Source organism: Typopeltis vanoorti, chromosome 14, assembly GCF_054136105.1.
Source record: "Typopeltis vanoorti isolate ZY-2024b chromosome 14, IOZ_Tvanoo_1.0, whole genome shotgun sequence".
NCBI classification, from domain to species: Eukaryota; Metazoa; Arthropoda; class Arachnida; order Uropygi; family Thelyphonidae; genus Typopeltis; species Typopeltis vanoorti.
The window spans coordinates 20,377,685-20,403,600 of record NC_143562.1 but is presented as its reverse complement, the minus strand read 5'-3'; the positions used below and the strand labels follow the sequence as shown (position 1 = coordinate 20,403,600).

Sequence of the window (25,916 nt, the reverse complement as noted above, 5' to 3'; positions counted from 1 at the left end):
ACGGGTGTGTGTGTGTGGAAGTGAATGGGTCCCTCAGTAACAATATCAAATGGAGTAATCAATTTGGAATGTGAAGGTAACTGGGGGGAGGAACTAAAGGGATGCTACGGTTTCTATATGCTAATACTAGAAGCATCAAGAATAAGAAGGAAGAGATTCTCGCATTGGTTAGTGCAACCTCGCCAAAAGTCAGACTTGTCTAACAGGATGACATAGTTACAGAGATAAAATGTGATGGAATTAGTATTTTCAGGGAGGTTATAGTAGACATGACAGGGAATGGAGTACTACTAATGACAACAGATGAATTGTAGTCAACAAGATTAGGAGTCTGTCCGGCAGATGGTAGTTGTTTTCAGTCAATCTAGTGTGAGATCGAGGATAATAGGAAAAAAAACAAGTTGTTGCTATAAGGCATTTCCAGGAATGATGTGGAAGATACACATCAGCAGATTAGTACACAATAAGTGCAAGGCGTGTAATTATTGTGGAGGACTTTATCTTCGGAGACATACATTGGAAGGAGGAAAGATCACATGGCAGCAGTAGTGTAGTTAGAGTTTTTGTCGCCCGGAGCGGTCCCAGAGTTTGCGCCCCTCTCAATACACACCAAAAATACTACAAGGAGTCAAAACAACGTATAGGGAAATAAATTAAAACACTATGTTTATTTTTGAAGTAAAACTTTAATTTCAACATTCTAAAATGTTATTTTTCTTGCTTTTCTGTTAGCAAAATCATCGATGACATTAGCAAAGTCTATTTCATAGTAATGTAGGTAATTCTTAATCAATTTTATTTAGAAAAAGTCTTCTCACAACTAGCAACACTTAGGGAAAAAAAAACATGAAATAGATTGTTGCTATAAGGCGTTTCCAGGGATGACGTGAAAGATATACACAGCAGATTAGTACTCAATAAGTGAAAATCGCTTAATTATTGTGGAGGACTTTATCTTCGGAGACATAGATTGGAAGGAAGAAAGATCACATGATTGAATTTATACACTTACTGAGAGACAATTACTTGAAGCAGAATGTGACAGACTGGACTTCGCATGCAAGAGTGTTGGATCTTGTTATGCGATCAGAAGACCTGTCCATAACTAAGGTGGCTACAAATCCTCCAACTGGGGGAAAGTAATCATGTGGTCTTGACTTGGGAAATAGCAAAACATGTGGAAATTCCAGTTAAGAAAGGATATATGTGGATCTATATGGCAGGTGATTATACACTTTGGAAGCAGCTTGAAGTAGTACTATAGTACAACGATTTTCAAGGACGTTCAAAATGCATGGGGGGTAGTCAAAGGGTATATGGAGGAAGCAATATCTTATCAATAAATAAATAAAATGTTGTGTAGGGTATAAGGGAAAAGGTGATCAGCTAATTCATGATTACAAAGATCAGGCAAGAACGCTCACCAACATGGTAAGGAAGACAATATCAGATTATAAGAAGAAATTAGCCTGATAGGCAAATGAAAATCCCAAAAAGTTTATCGTTATATAGCCAGTAGGAGGAAGAATGACCATGGGAGAATAACTTTAATAACGGTAGATCGTACAGAGATAATGGAAGCAAACAAAATTGTTGAGCTACTGAGTTATTATTTTGCATGGTTATATCATTTGGTGAAGGCATTGTTATAACAGATGACAAGGACTGATGTGAGAACAGAGGTTGATAAATTGGTGAAACTTAGTATATTGCAGAAACTAAATGCACATAGAATTATGGGATATCTGGGCGTATTTTAAGATAATGTGCACGAGAAGTGGCAATGCCTTTGACTACACTATTTAATTTAAGTCTCAGATCTGGCAAATCTCAAGAGAGTAAAATAAATACAAAATAATCCCTTTGTATAAAGATAGCCATTTATAGTGCACATTATCTTAAAATTTGTTAGTAAGAGAATACAGCAATGGGTGGATAAGAATATGATACTGTATGAGGGGCAGCATGACTTTGTGAAGTGTCATTCATGCCTTAGTAATCTACTAACTTTTTATAACAGGGTTACAAATGAGTTGGATAAAGGCAATGGCTACATAATGATAGTGCTGGATTTTTGCAGCTTACGTTAGAGTTCCACGTGGAACTCTAACGCAAGCTGCAACAAATGGTGATGGATATCAAAATGGTAATATGGATAAAAGGGGCTAATGGACAGATACCAAAAAGTAGCATATGGAGAAGCAGAATCCAGGAAAATGCAGGTGATAAGTGGCGTGCTACAACGCGCTGTTCTTCGACCACTGCTGTTTAATTTGCACATAAATGATAAAGGAAATAATTCGATGGGAAATATTCAGTTGTTTGCTGATCATGCAAAGTTGGCTAGGGTAATAGTCAATCAAAGTGATGTAGAGAGCTTGTAGGATTATGGACAAAACATATTGGATGTCGATTGAATGCGGAAAAATGTAAAGTTAATTATTTTGAGATACAAATATTACAAGCTGTGTGCCACATAGAGGAAACTGTATCCAAGAACATTGATGAACCAGGGATTTGGGTGTATTAGTAGTAGATAGAGAATTGAAGTTTAGATGACATATTGCTAAGGTTGCTTATAAGATTACTTGGCTATTGAAGAACACAAACAAACAGAGAAAAGAGAGTTACCATTTCTCTTTACAAATCCCTCATATGACCACTTCTGAATTACTGTGCTCATGTCTGGTCAGCTGGATTTTTGGAGGATGAAGAAGAGGCTCCTGAGGAGAGTGACCAAGATGTTGAATGGTTTGTGGAATGCCCCTGTTAGGATAGATTTAGGGTTTGTGGATTGCAAAAGTTGGTTGATAGCCGAAATTTTGTTGGGATACGAAAGAAACATTTAAGTTATTAAAGGATTTTATAGAATTGATGTAATGTTTCCGTATTTGGCTAGTGGGAGAAGAACAAGTGGTTCTCCCGTGGTTAGCAAGTGCATGCATGGACTAGATTTTTCGCTTGGAGAGTGGTGAATGAATGGAATGAGTTGGTGATGCCTATGCAATAATAATAATAATAATAATATTAATATTAATAAATCAGCTAACGCCTTAAAATTAGCCTAAATGAATTCAGTAAGTTGTTTTAAGTAATATCAGAAGAACCTTCAGTTATGAGGACTAACGACTAAGGAGAAATTTCAATAGTGACTGACCATAGAATATAATTTTAAGTTAATAAGAAAAAATCAAAAAAAAAATCAGCTAACGCCTTTTTATTCCCGTATATATGGGAGTAGGCGAGGCCATTTAGCCCTATCTAACTTTTTGGAGACTGAGTGGGCAGTTCAATCTCCACTGGTACCCAATCAGAGACAGATGGCCCAAGGCTATCACTAATTAAGCGGTACGCAGTGAAGAGAGAGACGGCTCAAATGTGCCGCCATCTCGTGGTCTCTAACCCTAACACAATATATTTAATGTCTGAAATAATGTGGGTTCTACGGTCGATTTTCTTGAGTTTACAGGACGAAAAACCCGAGTTTCCGGGAGGAAAAACCTGCTTGCCCGTGCCAGAGATCGACTAACTCGGGAACCGGTCGAAAAAAGGCTTACAAAAATTTCCTCTAGTCGCCGACTAGACTCGAAACCAAGACTTCCTTCGTGCGGCCTAGCGCGGTGGTGTGCAAACGCCACATCCACTGAGCTACACAGGCTAAGAAAAGTTTTATATTTATCATGAAAATATGTTCGCAATTTTAGTTATCATATTGAGGCGTAAAATCAATTATCGATGTCATCTTTATTGCCTAAATTAAAACAATTCCTATATGTTTGTGTGTGTACGTGTGTTTTATTAAAGTGATTATTTTGTGTAAATAAATACAAGCTCTGTTAATTAACTACACAAATATTAAATGATGCACCACCTGGCAGGAGACTGTGAATCCGTAGAAAGGATGTATGATTGTTGTGCGGGATATTGAAAATTATCGGTGATGCACAATAAGGAGCAAATATCTCAACCAGACTTGAATTCATGTTCCGGAAGTTAGCTCGCATATGAGTTTTCTGTATTCCTTGAACTGAAACTGAAAGAAAATTCAATGTATTTCATGCGCTAGTTTTAGAGTGTGCTGCATTTTCTTTTCTCAACGAAAAGAGATCTGAGAACGTGTTTTTATGTACTCAGTAAAATATAAACAATATAACATTTCGATTTGTTCTTTGTATTTTGAATAATTAAATTCTTGTTTACTTACTGATCAGATATAGCATTGCTTGGTTTTATCGATCGTAAATTGTTTTCCATGCGACACGTGTGACATTTCACCATACACAATACTGCAACTATGTTTAGTTACGGAGCAAATATAATGGGGTGTCGTAATGAAATGTATATAAAATAGTAGGTAAAGGATCCTGAGGATTTGCATTTTGTTTCTCTTTATGGAGTAATATTGTAATACTAATATATCAAAGTTGAAATGCTTTAGCCATCCAACTAGCCATCGTAGATGGAATATATCAACTATTTCAAACTTTTGTATCCATATTTATTTCAGTGGTATTTTGATTTCATTGTACATGGTACGACTAAAGCATCGAATCTTATTGCAATTATTAACCATTAGCAAATAACTAAACCTAGTTTTAAAATATTCAGAGGCAGTTATTTGAATATCTGAGTTCTTTCCCCCTTTTTTTCAAATATATTTACCAGAGATGATCTTGTTATCTTTCTTCTGTCTCTCTCTCTCCAATAGATCATAGTATCATAAATTAAGGGGATAAAAATCCCTTATCATTTTACAGCCAGTAAGATCATAGTATCCTTTTAAGCTACATGCAGGGGTGGTTGCATAAAAGTTACATTGACCCATTTTTTGATAAACTAAATTTCATGGTTTCAGAAAAGCAAAATGGGCATGAGTAATAACAAGAAAGTGATTAATGCAGTATCATGCTTAACTAGCAAATCAGTATACCAAAGCAACATATTCATAACAGGAAAGAAGATGAATGTAATATCAGTTAAGCTGTGTACAAAATCAGCAAGGTTAGTGAACACGAGAACAGGTTATTAAGAACATTCTTACTGTAAACTTCATCTTATGTCCAAAACTTCAATGCAGCTGGTCTTTTCACATTTGTTTTCCACATTCTTGCATAACTATTCTTCTTAGGTTCATTCTGTTAACATGTTTATTCCATTCTGATTCCCCCTTTTTTTTTATCCCTTGTTTTATGAATTGTAACCACATGCTTTGTAAATCTTTTCATTTTTTTACACAATCAAATTTTGCTTTATTAACTTTTTTGTTAATGTTTTCATTTCTATGTTGCATTTATCTGTTGTAGTTTTGATGTTTCTATTCTTGTTTCACATATTCAAATCAGTATCGATCAGACTATTGATTTATAAATTCTTCCTTTTTTTATATCTTTATATATTCATGTTGTTCTTTTACTTTATTCTGTATTATATTTTCACTGTTCAGTTATTCCTGATTATTTAAATTTCATTACTTGTTCCAGTATTCTTCCATTTAGTTCTAATTTGCAACTTATTGGTTCTTTTGCAGTTGCCATTGTTTTTTATTTCTCTATTGATATTATTATGTTAAAACTGTAAAACTACTGCATGTTGGAGTTTGAATAATTGCTTTTGGAGATTATATATATGTGTGTATATATATATATATATATATATATATATATATGCATGCATATATATGCATTGCTATATATATATATATATATATATATAGTAGCATATTTCTTGATGCTAGCTTTCAGAACATCCTATAATCTAATTTTGTCAAAAGCTTTATCTTAGTCAATGACACACATATTTCAGTTTTTTATATTTTATTGCATTTTCTATTATTTGCTTTATAACAAATATAGCATCACTACATGATCTTCCCTTGTGGAATACCTATTATTATTTATTCTTGATTCTAATTCTTCTTTAACAACTTTTTGCTAAGAGCAATATATGCTTGTATCAAAAAAGTTGTTAGGTAGTGTCTTTTTAGTTACATGATGTATTAATGGCTCAGTGGATAGTGCTGCCCTCCAACCAGTCAGTTGTAAGTTTGAATCATGTGGATGTTTGTGAATGTCTTTAGATGGTGGATGAATTTCATTGCTTAGTATAAGATCACTACCCTTTTTATTGGAAGTCTTAATTGGCTTGAACAAGTTCCCTAGTTTTAGTTTATAGAGCATGATTTCTGTATTATGTAACCCTTTATTCCACACCTATATTATTAATATTATGATTGGTTTTCAACTTTTTGTGGTAGGGTTCACATAAAAAAAAAAATGTAAAGTTAGTTAGCATTAACAAACTAGGAAAATGCCCTGGTCATGTGACTAACCTGGAGTGCTAACTTGTCAGATACACTGCAAATGAAATATGCAAATTATTAACTACGGAAGAATATTTTTAAATGCAAAATGCTCACCGAAAATCCATTAGCAGGCTTCTCACACTTTTTTTTTTTAATTCAGACACTATACTCATTTTTACCTAAATAAAATTAATATACAGTGTTTATTAATAAACACTATATATTCATTTATTATATATTAATAAACACTATATAAAAATTAATATATATTATTTCTTTCCAGCATTAACCCAGTAACACAGTAGTAAGCACTATTTTTAGAACAGAAAAAACATTTCTGGAGCTGCCATTGTTTTTGTTCCTACAATGGGAAATGATCACTGTAGCCTCAACCTTTTGTAAGTGAAAAACCTCTTAGTAGCAGTCTCAATTCATCAAATTCCTGCCATATACCCTCAAGGGGTGTACAGGATATGACAGTACTACATGAAAAAATTACATCATTCCTAACTTCCTATCTGCAATTTTCCTCCAAATCAGTCTGTTACTTGTCAAGACTCCAACATTATCAGATCTTATATTTCTATCGTCTAAGGCACTTTGTACCGTATCACAGTCTCAATACATGAAATTAAAATAATTTGTAAATAGTGTCCAGTCAGGAATTTTGATCATTACATTTATACTTTCTTGTGTTGAATCAGTATTAAACTTTAATACTGTACCATGAAAAATTATTTAGGAGACAAAATGCATCAATAAGAATATTGACAAATATTTTAGTGGCATTTTCACAAACATGACATTTCTAATTGAATCATGCTCTAGCTTACAAATTCCAAAAGGTTGCACTCTCATGAAGGAATTACAAATTTTGCAGTTCTACCCATCAAAGACTGTTAGCCTATAATACGCTAGTGTCAGTATTGTAAATTGGGCTAAACGCTAGACAATCCAGGAATTTGAGCATTGGATAAGCAGGATGATGGTCTCACACTGAATGATGAAATTCAGTTCTCACTTAAAGACATTCACAAACATTCATGCCCAAGGCAAGATTCAAACCCACAGCCTGTTGGTTGGAAAACAGAAACGTATACAGGTGTATTCTCATTTATCTGGAATAATGAAAGTGATGCATGAATAATCTGAGCTTTATATTTTATTTCTTTAGGCATTAGTGAGACTTGGCAAACAGTAGATGATGTAGTTACAGGGATAGAATGTGATGGATTTAGTATTTTTAGGGAGGATATAGTAGGCATCATGGAGTGGGGGGGAGATACTGCTGATGACAGAAGAATTTGCAACCAACAAGATTGCGAGTCATTCAGGCAAATAGCAGTTCTTTTGAGTCAGTCTACTGTGAGATTGAGGCCAGTAGGACAAAATATAAAATTGGTTGCTGCTATATGCTAGGGATGATGTGGAAGACATGCATCAGTAGATTAGCACAATGGGTACAAGGCAAGTGGATGGTATAATGTTTAGATGGTTGTACTGTTGTTTGTCGTGTGAATGGTGGTGGTGTGGAGTCGCGTATCCTCCTGTGATGAGCCCTTAAGGGTAGTGGTGCACCCAGAGGGGAGGCCAGGGGACTTTGCCTCCCCCCAAAGAAAAAGGAAAAAAATGCTAGAAAATTTTTCCAAAAATCTTTTCCTAATTAAAATTCCTTTTATTATTATTATTCCTGATACCTCCAAGGAGTCTGAAGACTCATCGCAGGAGGACACCTACAGCTGTCTCAACCACTACACTGAACCTCTACTATGAATCATCTCCATCAATGCCATCTATCGCCCACCTCCACCACCACTACAACAAGTATTTTTTGTCTGTAAATTGCATGTGTTCTGAAGGGCCAATTTGTCTGTATGCGGGATGAAAAACCCAAGTTTCTGGGAGAAAAAACCCTTCTATGAGATTGGCTAACTCACCTTCGATTGAAATCGTCCAGATAAAGATTCCTCCCGTTGCGGCGAGAATCGAACTTAGGCCTATTCCAATCGAAGGATGCAATGTACCGTCATTCTTCCAATTGCGCTACGGAGGCTTATTATTTATGTTGTGTCGTGTCTTCTATTTCTATACTATTTATGAATTAGCAATCATTGCAGATCCTCAGTCAGGGGCGCGCCGGCCATACGTACAATGTGTGTGACACACACAGGTGCCAGGATAATAAAGGCACCAAAGAGGAGGAAATACTTAAAATAAACGTTTTTTTTTTAAGTGATTTTTTTATTGGAGGAGGATATAGGGGCACCAACTAAAGTTTTGCACACAGGCGCCAGACACTACTGGCGTGCTACTGGGCATAGGGGCACCAACTAAAATTTTGTACACAGGTGATTTACACATTCAAGCAGTAATGCACTCAGCATTTAATCCTGGGGGGGGGGCTGAGTTGTGTAGTATGTATTCTCAAATTGTCTACTCAACTCAGCCCCCCCCAGGATTAAATGCTGAGTGCACTACTGCTTAAGGGTGTCACATAATAATAATAAAATTCAATTTTTTTATATGATAATACCATCAATGAGAGATTTTTTGGCCTATAACACATATTACCAACAATGGGAAGAAGTATTTAGTGACTAATAAATTTTAATTAATGATTTCTACTATCAGATTTCATTAAAATCTAACCATCAGGGAGACATTAATTATAACAGTCAAAGCATTGCTTTTCGAAATATGCCAGAAAATGGGCTGAATTAGGAGTAGCATTCTAATGTTAGGGATGCAAAAGAAATGGAAATTCCCATTATATTATGTTATTAAAGAAAATGGAATTTATTTGATATATACTTGGCTTCCCATGAAACTGTTCCCATTCAAGTTTCAGTGTTCTGAGAGAAGTTATTAATCATCAGTCCCAAAACTTGACAATAGAACCTGCAAACAGTATCAAGACTATGGGATTTTGGCTATGGAGAGATTGAGGTTGAAGGAATGTGGATTGCACAGTTTGGGAGATGGGAGGAAAACAGGTGATATGATAGAGATGTTTAAGTTAGTGAGGGGATTTTATCAGATTAATTCTGAGGAGATTATAAAAAGAGTAGAAGGCAAGGGGGGAAGAACCAGATACCATCCCTGGAAGTTATGTAAGAGTGTGGTGAAGAAGGGTGTGAGGAGTATGTTTTTCACATGGAGAATTGTCAGATTGGAACTCATTACCAGAATATGTTATTAATCCAGGGAGCATTAAGGATTTTAAGATTTAGTATGATAAATAAATATATTGCCTGTTGAATCTTCCACAATGAATCTGCCAACTACATGGAGGGTGTAATAATATTAATAATAATCAGCAGAATACAAATGCAGGGAACCTATTTTTGCACTAACTGAACAAATGAAATCACCAGTTTTGCTGAGAATATGCATTGATTGATTAACAGTTTCATAGAAAACAGCATTTCATTTCTGATTGACTTATTTATAAATGTTTCTGGATTTGGAAATTTATATTTTGTATTATTTTATAAGTATTAACTCAGTTTCCCTTTTAGTATACTGACCATCTTAACATCTGTCATTTCAGTATTTACTCTACTGTCTTCAAAATCTACAACAGTCACAGTTCTGGAAGGATTTACACATGGCACTTCAAGGTGTGAGCCCTTCCAGAACTTGTCTTTCCATCCACAACACTGTGACTTTCTGTTGCTGTATAATAATTATTATTATAATAATATTAATAATACAGTCTAGCAGAGAAAAATAACATTTGATGCCTAAGCACCATCCATATTCAGGCTGCTCTAGTTGCTTTTGCTGTTCATGTATTTCACCCCTACTCTATTTGTCTAACATTTGGTATACAATTGAACATTGCATGTCAGATGCTGCATAATCAATTCCTATGTTCAGTTTCATTTCTACACAGTTCATCAATTCAAGGCATTGATGCTAGTTAACTGCAGAACTTCTCATAATCACCAACACCTGATAATTCCATACACATATACAGTAGTATCTTGCTAATCCGAATTAATAAAAACCGTGCTTGTTCGGATTAGCGAATATCCCCCCCCCCCCCAAGAGACAACAATAACTAGCATTTAAAACAACAATAAACAGATTCTAATGGTACATCAATTTAATTCTGTGAATAAATGAAATAAATGAAGTAACTGATAGAAAAAAAGCTACTGTACTGTAAAACTTAAAAAATAATACAGTAAACAAGTTTATTTTAGTAAAAAATTTAGTTTGTATGTACCTGTATTGTTTAGGATTCTGATTTAATAAAATTGCATACTTCAATACATAACTTAATTTGCTTAAAAAATATCACTTTCTTGTACATAACACAAAAAAAGTTTCACAAAATAATACAAAAAAACTTTTTATTTCTTTGTAAAAAGTCACTGATTTTCTTTTGCTTCTTGAAAGCTAAACTTTTTTTGAATGCTTCTTCTCAGAGCTGCATCAGCAATAAAATTTTGTGGAATGGCGTATCATTCCACAAAATTTTGTTGGGAGTGTTGGTGGATAGGGAGATGAAGTTTAGGGGGCACATTGCGAAAGTAGCTAAATCAGCTCATCAACTCACTTGGTTGTTGAAAAATACCTTGACGAGCAGAGAAAAACAAGTTATTGTACCTCTGTACCGAGCCCTGATAAGACCTCATCTCGACTACTGTGCCCAGATTTGGTCACCTCGGTTCCTTCTTGATGGGGAGGAGGTTGAGAGGATCCAGAGGCGAGTGACTAAGATGATAGCAGGTCTATGGAATGAACCATATGAGAACAGGTTGAAGATTTGTGGGTTGCAGAAACTAGTTGATAGGCGGAAAAGGGGAGATATGATTGAGACATTCAAATTGCTAAAAGGATTCTATAGGATTAATTCAGATGATATTTTTGAGATCAGGACTGGTGGTGGGAGAACTAGGGAACTTGCCCATGGAAGCTGGGCAAGAGCGTGGTTAGCAGGGGTGTTAGAGCTGGGTTCTTTACTTTTAGAGTGGTAAATGAGTGGAATAAGCTGCCAGAGTCTGTTGTGGGTGCTATGACAGTGAGCGAGTTCAAGGCAAGGTATGATAGATACTGTGAGAATGTTGAACAGCTGTGTGAACATGATGTTTAGGGCCTCCCTCGATGAGTCTAAGGACTCCTGGAGAAGCCCGTGGTAATAATAATAATAATAATAATAATAATAATAATAATTCTGCTTAGCCCATTCTACACACATATTAAAATTGTCAACTGCCTCTTCGTGTTTTACTTTTTTTTTTCCCCGAGTTCTTTATCATCATCTTCTAATTCATTCTGCAGCGTCATATTTATAATTTCAGCATCTGATTTGATTTTGAATTCGCTTTCTTTTCTACCTGTAATCCATTCCATAACATCAGTTTGTGAAATTTCAACATATGGATATATATTTTTAACCAAATTATGCACGGTTTGAATTTCCTCTTTTTGTGTATTGCCATAGTTATACTGTATGTAATAATAATAAAATAAATAATAGTTAAAATAATAATTATTAAATAAAAATAATAGTACACAAAATAATAATATGTAACAAATAAAACTTTTTTTTTATTCTTTCAAACCGCAGTTCAGATTACTGGATGGTTCAGCTTAAAGGGGTTCGGATTAGCAAGATACCACTGTGTGTGTGTGTATACATATATATATATTATATTACTATTTTATTCAGGCCTCCATGGAGTAAAAAGATTCATTGTGGGAGGTCCTTCCTAAGAAACACAAAGTCTATCAAAACTCATCGAGGGGAGGTTCCCCCCCCCCCCCACCTAAGAAACACAAAATCTCCATCATACCACTCCTTGAACTCATCAACCGTTCTCACTCTCACCACTCCATCAGGCAATGCATTCCATGGTTCGACCACCCTCCATGCAAAGAAACCACTCCTCATCCTCTTGCTCACAGTTTCCTTTCGTAATGTCCAGGGATGGCCTCTTGTCATCACTCCTTCCTGCTGTTCAACCAAGCAAAAGAACTCCCCAGTGTCACCCCTGTAACCACCTCTCAACAGTTTAAAAGTCTCAATCATATCACCTTTTCTTCTTCTATCCACCAACCTCTGCAGTCCACATTCCCTCAGCCAATCCTCATAACTATCATTGTACAATCCTGAAACCATCTTTGTTATCTGCCTTTGTATACCCTTTCCACAGTTAATTTATCCCCTTTAAATGCTAGGGACCAAATTTGAGAACAATAGTCCAAGTGTTGTCTGATCAGGGTCTTATACAACAGAATGATAACTGTTTTATCTCTGCAAGTCAGCGTCCTTCTCATTATTGTAGCAATCCTTTGTTACCTTCACCACCTTTGCAGTATGTCCCCTAAATTTCAGGTTTCTATTAATCATAAACCCCAGATCTCTTGTCTTCCCTACTTCCTCCAGTATAACTCCTCTCATAGAGTATGCAGTGTCCCATCGATGTTTCTCAAACCTCAAGATCTTACATTTTTCTTCATTAAACTGAAACCCCCATTCATTTGCTCATCTATCTAGCTTATTCAAATTCTCTTGCAGGGCTGCTGCATCTGCACTATTACTAATAATCCTTCCCAGCTTTGCATCATCTGCAAACAACTGAATATCCCCTTTCAATCCACTGACAATGTCATTGATATAAAGGTTAAACAATATGGGTCCTAGTACTGAGCCCTGTGGGACCCCACTTGATACCCTCTACTTCCTTGAAATTGCCCCACCATACACAACTACCTATCTGGCAGCAAATCCTGTTGACCAAGGTGACATCCAGACCCATGTACTGCAACTTAAATATCAGCTTATCATGTGGCACCCTGTCAAATGCCTTCACTAAGTCTAGGAAAATGGCAGTATATGCCTTTCCCTCATCTAATGCTCTTGTAACTTTATCATAAAAGGCTAGCATATTGCTAAAACAAGAGCGTTCCTTCACAAATCCATATTGACTCTCACAGATAACATTACTCTCATCTGCCAAATGCTGTATTCGGTCCTTTAATTAGTTTAAAACAGCTGCCAAGCCAGTGTGATCTTTATAAAATAGACTAATAAAAGATAAGCATACAAATGCTTGGGCAGCAGTTGAGATATTTTAAGTAGTGCAAATTAAGGCAACTCTGATGCTGAAAATTGTATTCTCATAAGCTCTAAGGTCAAATTTACAATACTTTCATAGTTTTACAACTTCTGGCTTTGAAATAATGTTGATCTTTAAAATCCACTTTTCCTACATAATTACATCACCGAAATGAAGCCATATGGCTTTTTCTTTAGTGATAAAATTTCTCTTTTTGCCTGATGATCTGAAGCCACATAAAGTGTTGAATTGTTTGAATGACTTTAGTTTGTGACTAAGAAGTGGATTTTAAAATATAATTAAATTAAAAATGCCAAGAAATTATATTCTCAGTTTAATCCTTTATCTAAGTATAGGCAAACAAAGTTTGCTTATAAACTATTTTCATGAGTGGGCTACTTGTATATAGAGGCTAATGACTTCACATAACAATTGCCTTATTATCCCATAATGCATGGTATTATACACATCCTTTTTGTATGTGTGCTTTGCATTATGGGATAATAAGGCAATTGATATCCCATGATGCAAAGCACATGTCCAAAAAGGATGTGTATAATACCATGCATTATGGGATGGGCCACTAGGACTTTAGTTGGTATTTCAACCTGTACTGAACTCCCATCAATGGGATACTAAGGTTAAAGTAATGCAGAATTCATATATTTCCCACATACAAGTAGTAGAAAGGTGTATCACCTTATAATTAAATTATAGTATTTAATTAATTATTTTAATGTATAACTAAGTGAAAAAACTTTCAACATTTAAAATATATAATGTGAATAAATGCATGTATTATGTGGGGCTTTTATTTTAATGTGAATCCAACCTATGAGAGGTTGTAAACCTGTTGAACATTATTAGTATCTTGAATAGGCTAAGAGTTAGATAATCCAGTTTTTCTTCTTTAGATACCAAACATGAAAAGTTTTTAAACCACTTCATGTGTCTGATATGTAGCATAGTGATATCACATCGAGCGATAAAATTCAGCTACCACCTAGGTGGAAGATGGTTGGTTGGATTTGGTAAGAAGGTGGTTTTTAATAGATGTATGTTCACTTGCTGTTCATTTTTTTCTGACACTAAGTTAATTGCTCTGTCAAACTGTGGAATTGGCTTTACTCCAAGTGCTACAATTCTCCCCCCCCCCAAAAAAAAAAAAACATTAAAGTGAATTCAGAAGTTTAATAGAGACGTGTCAATTTAATAGATACTTAACTCGTGAGTCAGGGCTATATGCATAATATAATTTTTAAATAATGGCTTCACACATGTAAGAGAAAAATAAATATAATTTATTACTCAGATATTTTGCTCAATATGTCATGAGCTTCTCTCAGAGAGAAGGCAGAAGAACTGGTAATAACATTTAAATGATATTGAGCAAAATATTACACCCTCCATGGAGTCGGTAGACTCATCGTGGGAGGTTCATTCAACTGACAACATATTTATCATATGGAATCTTAAAATCCTTAACACTACAATGGAACCCATTCTGGTAATGTGTTCCATTCACTGACAATTCTCCATGTAAAAAATCTACTTCTCACACCCTCTCTTCATAGGAGATATACAGGAGTAATAAATTATATTTAGTTTTCTCTTACATGTGTGAACCCATTATTTAACAATTACATTAAACTGACTTCAAGACTTGGGTAATTTGTAAGTTTATGTCATTGTGACCTTAGATGGACAGAAGCCAATGATATTTAGTTTCAGAAATCAGACTGACTGTAATGAGCTTCTGGATTCCATGAGAATCTTCTGGTAGTAATATCTTATAATCTTAGATCATAATGTTGGATGGTTAATCTGAAATACTCTATCTTAGATAAAATATCGAATATATTTTTATTGCGATTATAATGCTTACAGTAAATGGGATTAGATTCAAATTTTGAATGAAAACTTCTTCTTCTAAATTTCAACAGATTTAGAGGGCATTGCCACAGCTGTCATCTTTTGATTCATGCAGCTTTTCTATTTTAGTTGAATTCTTATTTCAAGATTTTCATGGAATCCACAGACATAGGAACCAATCTAAAACTTTTTACATACCTATTCTGATATGTGGATATTTTCAAATTTTTATAGTAGAATTTTCATAGCTTTCACAAAAAAAAAAAAAAAAAAAAGCTTCAATTTTTAAACTTTAAACAAAACTAAGAAAAATTTCCCATATTTTCAGATTAAATCTCCTAGTTTTATTTTGTAAATATGAGTATGTGTGCTGCTGGGAAGATAATTATAGGACTTCTCTGTGTATTTCATGGTAAGTGATCATTAAAATATTGGAAAAATAAATGATTTCACCTAGTGTATTGTGTGTTATTACACTTATTTTATCTTTCAGGTGCTGAGAGGTTGTTACAGGTATGTCACTGATTTTCTGGCATCATTCATTCCAGAGCCTTGCTGGATTAGCTGTTTTTCCAGCTCAATAGAGGTCACATAGTAGTAATTCATCATTACACCTCTGACCCACTAATTATACCACTCTGTCTTTAAAGAAAACATAGGAATAGTATAATTGCAGTTCCTAGTAGTCATGGACTGCTGGAAATGGAAATATTCAATGTAAATGAATGAATTAAATGATTAAATAAAATGCATTAATATCAATGATACAGTGCAAATGGATATGGATTTACGCTTATGTTTGACATCAGCACCTCTGTGAACTGGCCCTTCCTTATGTCATCTTCCTTTAACCCTAGCTCTGGTTAAATGTCAGCAAAATCAGGAGTTCATCATCATGTACAAAGGAAATAAGAAACCATATGCATGTGCAATGTCATCTGTGGTTGTCCAGTGAATCAGTAAGGTAGCCGCAGGAATTTCAAGTGTGCTATCGTAATTTTGCCTCTGGACTAACTGAGGTGCCAGACCTTTCATTGCTAGAAAATGGTAATGTACCTGTATTGACGTTTCATCTTATCTTATCTTAAAGAGTTGTGGATGGTTGTAAATTATGTCTGAAAGAACTAAGGCTATAAGACCAGTATATTATGTCTGTTTGTGTGCTTTTCTAGCCAGTTGGCCTATTTTGCATGATGAAAAACTCAGGTTTCTGGAAAGGAAAAAAAATCTTGCAACCACTGCATGAGACCAGTTATATATAACTGTATAAATTCTTTGTCTCTAGATAGGATTGAACTCAGGTCTTTCTAACTAGAGAGCATCATGATTGCCTGCTTTGCCATGAAGTCTGTATTTATCTTAGCAGAGCAATTTGGTTCAGTCCTATGTCCATACCTTCTGAAGAGGCATATATCCATGGACTGTTTTGTAGTAGTTTTTTTTTTGCAATTTTATTATACTAATTACAGTTAGTGGGTGAAAACCCACTATCAGTTTTATTTATAACTGACTAATATATTTTTGGGGTGCTTAAGGGTCAAAGCTGTATAACTGAGAGGAGACCTCCACATAGCCTTTAAAGGAATGCAGAGAACCAACCAGGACTTCTGACCTAATGTCCAATCCTCACCTTCTTGTGGTGCACCCTGTTGGGTATCTACCTGGATACTGAATGAACAAGGATGGGCTGGCAATTTGGGATTTAGCCAACCAAATTGTATTCTTATTGGCTTAAACCAATATACAAAATGATGGTACAATATAACAAATTTTTCATGCTGGCTGGGGCGTTGCCTGGTTAAACAAGGTCCCCCTTGTTTTCACCCGGGAAGCAGGGTGAACAGCGAAAGGTCAGCTACTGGAACAAATCTGAAAGCACACTCCAACTCAATATTACAGGAGTTAAAGATCAGTACAAAAAAGACAAAAACTGGTGAGATCTTTCTGAGCAATAAATACAAAATGTTATATTTAAGCAATGACAATCAAGGAAAAGAAGGAATAGCCATAGTATTCAACACAAAATACGAGGCTAATCTTCTTGAATGGCAGGCAGTCTCAAGTAGAGTGATGTGGGCAAATATCAGAATGAGGAACTGGACAATGAGACTTATTTGTGCCAATGGTTCCACAGAAGATTCTACTAAGGTAGAAGTGGAGGAATTTTTTGATGCTTTAGAGAAAGCAACTGACACAATGAAAAAAGGAAAAGTTGGTCCTTGTTGGGGATCTAATTAGCAGAGTAGGAAATGTCAGACATACAAAAATATTTTGGGAAAATTTGGAGAAAAGAGCAAAGCTAATAATAATTGCAATTACCTGTTGGATTTCTGCTCATGACATGAACTGGTTATTACTAACACCATGTTCCAACATAAAAATGTGCACAAATTCACATGGAGAAAAGAGGCAAGGAATAAGAAAAGTCTCGTTGACTATGTTATTGTAGATAATGATGTTTTTTCCTTGGTGCAGAACACCAGAGTGTACAGAGGATTTGAAATTGGAAGTGATCACTTCCAATTTCAAATCCTCTATTTAGTCTTGAAAAGGATAAAATTGGATTTCATATTATTATTATTATTATTATTATTCAGGCCTCCATGGAGTCAAAAGACTCATCGTGGGATGTCCTTCCTAAGAAACACAAAGCCTATCAAGACTCATCGAGGGGAGGTCCCCCCTAAGAAACACAAAGTCCATCATACCACTCCTTGAACTCATCAACAGTTCTCGCCCTCACCACTCCATCAGGCAATGCATTCCATGGTTCAACCACCCTCCATGCAAAGAAACCACTCCTCACCCTCTTGCTCACAGTTTCCTTTCGTAACTTCCAGAGATGACCTCTTGTCATCACTTCTTCCTGCTGTTCAACCAAGCTAAGGAACTCCCCAGTGTCAACCCTGTAACCACCTCTCAACAGTTTAAAAGTCTCAAACATATCACCTCTCCTTCTTCTATCCACCAAACTCTGCAGTCCACATTCCCTCAGCCGATCCTCATAACTATCATTGTACAGTCCTGAAACCATCTTTCTTATCCGCCTTTGTACCCTTTCCACAGTTAATTTATCCCCTTCAAATCCTGGGGACCAAATCTGAGAACAATAGTCTGTAGTCTGATCAGGGTCTTATACAAAGGAATGATAACTGTTTTATCTCTGCAGGTCAGTGTCCTTCTCATTATTGCTAGTCTGATTAGGGTCTTATACAACGGAATGATAACTGTTTTATCTCTGCAGGTCAGTGTCCTTCTCATTATTGCAACAATCTTCCGTGTTATCTTCACCTCCTTTGCAATACGCCCCCTAAATTTCAGGTTCCTATCAATCATCATCCTCGGATCTCGTCTCCCCTACTTCATCCAGTATAACTCCTCCCATAGAGTATGCATTATCCCATCGATGTTTTCCCAAACCTCAAGACCTTACATTTTGCTGCATTAAACCAATACCCACATTCATTTGCCAATCTATCTAGCTCATTCAAATTCTCTTGCAGGGCTGCCGCATCTTTACTATTACTAATAATCCTTCCCAGCTTTGCATCATCTGCAAACAACTGAACATCCTCTTGCAATCCACTGACAATGTCATTGATATAAAAGTTAAACAATATAGGTCCCAGTACTGAACCCTGTGGGATCCCACTTGTAACCCTCTACTTCCTTGAAACTGCCCCACTATACACAACTGTCTGATACCTATCAGACAGCCAATCCAGTTAACTAATCTGACATCCAGACCCATGTGCTGCAACTTAAATATCAGCTTTTCATGTGGCACCCATTCAAATGCCTTCCCTAAGTCTAAGAAAATGGCAATATATGCCTTTTCCCTCATTTAATGCTCTTGTAACTTTGTCATAAAAGGTTAGCATATTGCTAAAACAAGAGCGCCCCTTCACAAATCCATGTTGACTCTCACAGATAACATTATCCTCATCTGCCCAATGCTGTATACAGTCCTTCACTACTTTCTTCAAGATCTTACTAACTATTGATGACACACAAACTGGCCTATAATTAGACACTTCCAGTCTGCTACCGCCTTCATGCAATGACACTATCTTAACTTCCTTCCATTCCATGGGAACCTTTCCCACAGCTAGACTTTCATTGAAAAGCCAGGTCATAGGCATTGTTAGTTCCCTAGCACATTCTCTCAAATCTCACAGTGAAATACCATCCAGTCCCACAGCTTTACTGACAGCCAGAATACTCAGTATTTGAAACACACTCTCCTCCTGTACCTCTGAACCTCGAACCTGCCCAATCCCTCTAGCATTAAAACTCTCCAAGGATGAAATACTCCAATAAAGTGTTCATTGAACAATTCCACTATGTCCTCTGCATCAGTCACTCTATTCCCGTTTTTATCCCACAATATCATTTTTTCACAGTCATTTCTCCTCCTACTGGGCACATATATAAAAAATTCCCTAGGATTTTCTTTGGATCTTAGGGCTAATCTCCTCTCATATTCCAGTTTCGTCTTCCTTTCCATACTAGTCACTCTTCTGGCCTGTGTCTTATACTCTTCATGCATCTTCTCTTCACCTGTCTCCTCCTTATATCTCTTCCACAGCCTCTTTTTCGCATGCAGTTCCTATTTAATATTGTTTGTCATCCACTTTACTCCAAATTGTGTCCTCTTGTTCACTCATGGTATACAACTTACCATTGCTGCTAAAAAATATTCTTTCATAATTTCCCACACACTAATGATATCCCGGCCTTCCAATTCCTCCCTCCATGGAACTTCCCCAAGTTGACGTCTTAGACTATTATAATCACCTGCCTTATAATTCCACACACGTTCCCATCTCTTTGATACTCCTGCATGGCTATTCATTTTCCAAGTCAAAACCATATGGGCACTCTCTCCAATTGGTGGGAGAGATGTCATCTCAGTTATTATCAACTCCTCTGATGCTATAACCAAATCTAAAACTCTTGAATCTCTTGTTCCCTCTATTACATGTTGCCTAAGATATTTGTCCCTCAAGAATTCTAGAAATTCCATTCCCTTATTGCTACGTGCATCTTCCTCTCCCCAGTTTATTTATACCACTGTAGTTAAAATCTCCCATAACAATCATTCTTCTTGCACTTGCCAAACTCAACTGTCTAAACATTTCCTGGTCCCCACCTTCTGTACTCATGGGTCTGTAGCAACACCCCACTAAATATTCTGTCTTGCCCACCTCTACCTCACACCAAAACACTTGCATCGGCCGGGAATCGAAACCGGTCCGTCCACGTGGCAAGCAAGCATTCTAAAACTCAACCACCGATGCTTGTTTGGAGAAAAGAGCAAAGCTAATAATAATGGCAAATACCTGTTGGATTTCTGCTCAGGACATGGACTGGTTATTGAAATTGAAAAGAATAACTTGTAAGAAAGTTTTAAAGCAAATAAAAGTTGAGCAGCTCTCAGATGTGAACTGTAGACACAAAGATTATTGAAGAAAAAATGAAAGATTTTAGAACAAGAACCAAACCTTGGAGATTCAGTGGCAAGCCTTGAAGAAAATCCTGATTGATCAGCCAGAGAGGCATGTGGTGAGGTTGTCTGCAAGGATAGAAAAATCAGAACTCCATGGTGGACACAGGAAGTTAATGAAGCAGTGAAGGAAAAGAAGAAAGCATATCAAAAGTTCCTGGCAAATAAGTCAGCTTATGCTCTTAGAGAATACAGAGACAAATGTAAGAAAGCGAAACACTGTGTAAAACTAGCTAAACAAAAGTCATGGGAGGACTTTGGCAAGAACATAGAAAATAAATATCAAGAAGGTATTCTGGAGGTTATTGAAGAAGCTTAGGAATGGAGGAAAGAGTGCTGTAAAAGGAGTTAGAGATGATAAAGTTGACATGAAAACAGGAGAAAAAGATATCCGTGAAGTATGGAGTAATTACTTTGAAAAACTGCTAAGCGGAACAAGCAGTAATAGCACAGTGGTAAAAAACATTAACAGGCATACAGTCAGGAATACATATCCATACTTGAAGTAAAAAAAGCCATCAAAGACTTGAAATGTGGAAAGGCAGGAGTAGATGATATTCAACCAGAAATGCTGAAGTATGGTGGTATAAAAGTCTTACAGTGGCTGCACTGCATAGTTCAGAAGGCCTGGATAGAGGGACGAATTCCTGATGATTGGAGTAGAGCTCTACTCCAATCATCAGGAATAATAATACCTCTCTAATAGTACCCATATATAAAAAGGGAAATAAAACTGAATGTGAGAATTACAGAGATATTTCCTTATCTAGTGTTCCTGGCACAATTTATTCTAGTATACTTGAGAAACAGTGCGAAGAATTGTGGAAGAAAAGCTTAGGGAAGAACAAGCTGGATTCAGGCCAAATAGAGGTTGTCGGGATCAGATCTCCACTTTACGACAAATAGTTGAAAAAGCATGGGAATATAACAAAGATCTGTATTTAAGTTTTGTCGATCTGGAAAAGGCATATGACAAGGTGCCAAGAGAGAAGCTATTCAATACACTACAGTTATTTGGTGTCAATAGGGTATTATATCAAGCAATATTTAGTGTTTATTTGAGTTGTAAGTCAGCAGTTAGAATTAAAGGAAGTACAGGAAGATGGTTTAATGTTAAATCTGGTGTGAGACAAGGATGTACATTATTCCCTCTGTTATTCATTATCTATATGGATCACATTATGAAGGAAAGTGGTATTAAACATGATATCAGAATTGGAGATGTTAATATATGCTCTTTGCTTTATGCAGACGATGTTATACTTCTAAATAAATCTGCTACAAGTTTGCAAGATTCCCTGACTAAATTGAATAACCGTTGTAATAGATATGGTATTAAGGTCAGCAATAAAAAGACAAAGACAATGAAAATAGGTAGAATCATTGAAAATGTCAACTGTGTTGTGAATGGAGAACCTGTGGAACAAGTAAAACATTTCAGCTACTTAGGCATGATTTTTGGTGAAGATGGTAAATTAAATATGGAAATAGACAACAGAATCAACAAAACTGGTATGGTAGGAAGTCAATTGAATAAATTCATATGGAATAAGAGAGAAATTAGTCAGAACACTAAATTAGATGTATACAAGACAATGTTCAAACCAGTTTTAACTTATGGATCTGAGAGCTGTGTCAGAAGTAAAACACTTGACCAAAGACGAGACTGCAGATATGAGAGTCCTGAGAAAGATTACAGGTGTGAACAGATGGCATCAATGGCAATATCATATTAAAAACGAGGATATTAGGAAAGAACTTGACATTGTCTGCATCCAGGAATGCATTAGCAGAGCTAATCTAAGGTGGTATGGTCACTTAAACAGAATGGGTGAGGAAAGATTAGCAAAGCAAGTGTTCTCTGAAAGGTTGGCAAGAAAACGACCCAGAGGAAGACCAAGATATACGGTACAAAGTGCTTTAGATGATAGAAATATAAAATCTGGTAATGCTGGAGTCTTGACAAGTAACAGACTGATTTGGAGAAAAATTGTAGCTAGGAAGTTAGAAATGATGTAAATTTTTCATGTAGTACTATCATATCCTGTACATCCCTTGAGGGTACATGTCAGGAATTTGATGATGATGATGATAATATATTTTTTTAAAAAAAGTAGGAACTCAAAGTTTTATCCTGTTACAGAAGCAAGTTTGTTATGACCTGTTGTATTATGTGACAATTATGACACATGGCAAAACTGCTCAGCTATGGATTCACAAAGATATGTGTGTGTGGACATAAGTTCATAAGTCATTTTTTATATAATGAAAGCAGATAACTTCCCTTCCAATGGTGCTAAATATTGACCACAATGAAAACATGTTATTCATCCTCCTAGGATATTGTATTCTGTTATAGTGTATTTAAGATCATACCTATCCAATGTGATCATACTTATTATGCTGTCTTTCTATGAGCTGACAGAGGCTAAGTCATCCAGTATGATAATGCATCATTTTGCCAGGCTCATGCTCTATGGAACTGATTAAAACACATAGAATGCATCCACTATTTTCAATGATAAGCGAATTGACCAGTCTTAACCTAAATGATACATGTGGGATGTTCTGAAATCTATTGAAGTGTGTGTGTGTGTGTGTGTGTGTGTGTGTGTGTGTGTGTGTGTGTGTGTGTGTGTGTGTGTGTGTGTGTGTGTAATAAAACAAGAACAGATTTTTGTTGTGTAATAAATATACAGTCAAGCTGAAAACCTTTCACAATTTCAAATCTAGAGTTCAGTTACAAGGTGGTGCTTACTATTTTATTCTTTGAATACTGATTACTTCTGCTGAAAAATGTCAGCATGACTTAAAATCTCCTATGATTAGGTTCCGATAAAGACTAAGATGATTTATGTATGTAGCAACTCGGTTAAGGATTTTTCACAAGAATTGTTTCATGAGCCCTGCTCTTAACTTTTTTTAAAGATATACCTTCTAATACATGATAGTCTTAGAAGATATTTTTCATGCCATTTCAAACCCCCAATAATCAGTATTGTGAGAGCTTGACAAATACTTGCGTATAATGCACATTAAAAATAAGTATATTCTTAGTCAATCTCCCCATGATTGAGGACTTGTGATCTGATGTATTAATTATCTATGTATCAATTTATTAGGATCCCCAACTGATAGTGTGGTGGACCACCATGATCTTTTAGTCCATCCTTGATATCCTAGGCCATTTACTTCATGACACTAGAAATATTCTTCATATATCCTCCCCAAGATGTTTATGAAGTATAAGCACCTCCATAGCATAATTGGAAGAACAACGGTACGTTGCACCCTTTGATTAGAAAAGGCATAAGTTCAATTCTCGTCATGATGGGGAGAATCTTTATATGGACTTTTTCAATCGACGGTGAGTTAGCTGATCTCATACAGTGGTAGCAGGATTTTTTTTCTCCCGGAAACGGGTTTTTCATCCCACATACAGACAAATCAGCCCTTCAGAACACACGCAATTTACAGACAGAAAATACTAGTAGTTGTGGTGGGCAGTAGATGGCATTAATGTAGATGATTGGTAGAGAGGCAGGGTTGTACAGTAGGTGTCCTCCTGTGATGAGTCTTCAGACTCCTTGGAGGTGTCATGGATAATAATAATGTATTACTCAACCAAATGAGAAAACTTTCCACAAAGTTGAAATACATGTTATCAAATTCTGTGAAGTTGAGTGGTGATACCATCATCTTTCACTCTAACAAACTACCAAAAAGTTTCAGACAGAGCCAATTAATTGAAATATATTCTTTTCAGCATGCATTCTTGAATGTTTAGTAGTCTCATCCCCTTCATTCTTCAGGTTCACTACATTGAATGTAGTTTGGTTGTTATAATTATTACAACAAACTCATTGTGGGAGATCTCACTCAATGAGCAACATATCTGTCATGTTTATGATAGATGTGACCCTTAAATTCTTTCATGCTCCTTACATTCACAACACATTTTTGCAATGCATTCCACTTACCCACCACTCTCCATGTAAAAAATCTATTCATGCCCTCTCTTCACCATACACTTATGCAACTTCTAAGAATGGCCTCTTATTTCCCTGCCCCACTCACTTTTCACTCTTTATAATCCCCTTGCACCAAACTCTACATTTTACATTCCTCAACTTCTCGACTAATTTGTAAATTGAAATAATACAATTTACAAATTATGTCAAATTACTGTGTATAGTACTGTAATAAATAACGAAACATAAGTATGTACAATGCTTCTCTGCACTTACCAATAAAATAATGAACTGGAAAGAAAACATGGAACAAGTATAATTCTTCAAAGCTGCTGCTTTCTTTACTGGATGATTTATAAGAGAATATGGCAGGGGAGGTGGGGAGGTTACATTGTTAACAACAAATTCTTCAAATTCAGTAATATCAACAATATGTTCTGGTGGTGGTTCACCATATGCATAACTTGTGGAAAGTTTAGGCTAATCTTTGGTAGGGGGGTGAAGTGACAGTAGGAGGCCTACGTTAAAAATGTGTACATTAGATCCAACTTAGTCTACACAGTTTGCCTTTTCTTTTCAGCATAAATTTTTCTGTAGCAAGCAATTGCACCTTGCATCATTCTGACTACTTTGGGGCAATTTCCTCAAACAATCAAATTGACTTAACAGAGGTGCCTCCAATCCAATTTTTTTACTGTTTTGTGGGCTCAGCTTTTTTCTCTCTTCTTCTGCAACTTTATGTGCTTCTAGCTCTATAAGGGCTTTGTTTGAGAGCAAAACTTCCAACAAATGTTCTACATCTTCAGCAGCAAAATGTAAGGTCTTGAGGTTTGGAACATATCAATGGGACACTTCATACTCTGTTGGAGGAGTTGTACTGGAGGAAGTATGGGAGACAAGAGATCTGTGGTTGATGGTTGATAGAAACTTGAAATTCAGGAGGACATATTGCAAAGGTGGTGAAGGTAACACAGAGGACTGCTGCAATACTGAGAAGGATGCTGACTTGCAGAGATAAAACAGTTTTCATTCCATTGTATAAGACCCTGATCAAACCACACTTAGACTATTGTTCTCAAAGTTGGTCCCCAGGATTTGAAGAGGATAAATTAACTGTGGAAAGGATACAGAGGTGGATAACAAAGATGGTTTCAGGACTGTACAATGTTAGTTATGAGGATCGGCTCAGGGAATGT

General features: G+C 36.0%; 1 protein-coding gene across 2 annotated transcripts in view; it reads left to right on the top strand.

Moving 5' to 3' along the window:
* Positions 1 to 25,916, top strand: part of LOC150099283 (marginal zone B- and B1-cell-specific protein-like) — a 64,076-nt gene that overhangs the window by 6,925 nt on the left and 31,235 nt on the right. Inside the window, exons 1-2 of one of the 2 annotated variants that reach the window (XM_090404398.1) lie at positions 4,297 to 4,354; positions 15,572 to 15,655. In XM_090404398.1, coding sequence (XP_090260524.1) covers positions 15,601 to 15,655 — 55 coding nt within the window. In that variant the 5' untranslated portion in view covers positions 4,297 to 4,354; positions 15,572 to 15,600. Of the gene's footprint in view, positions 1 to 4,296; positions 4,355 to 15,571; positions 15,656 to 25,916 lie in introns of those variants that run through there. The other variant, XM_090404397.1, reaches the window with a different exon arrangement.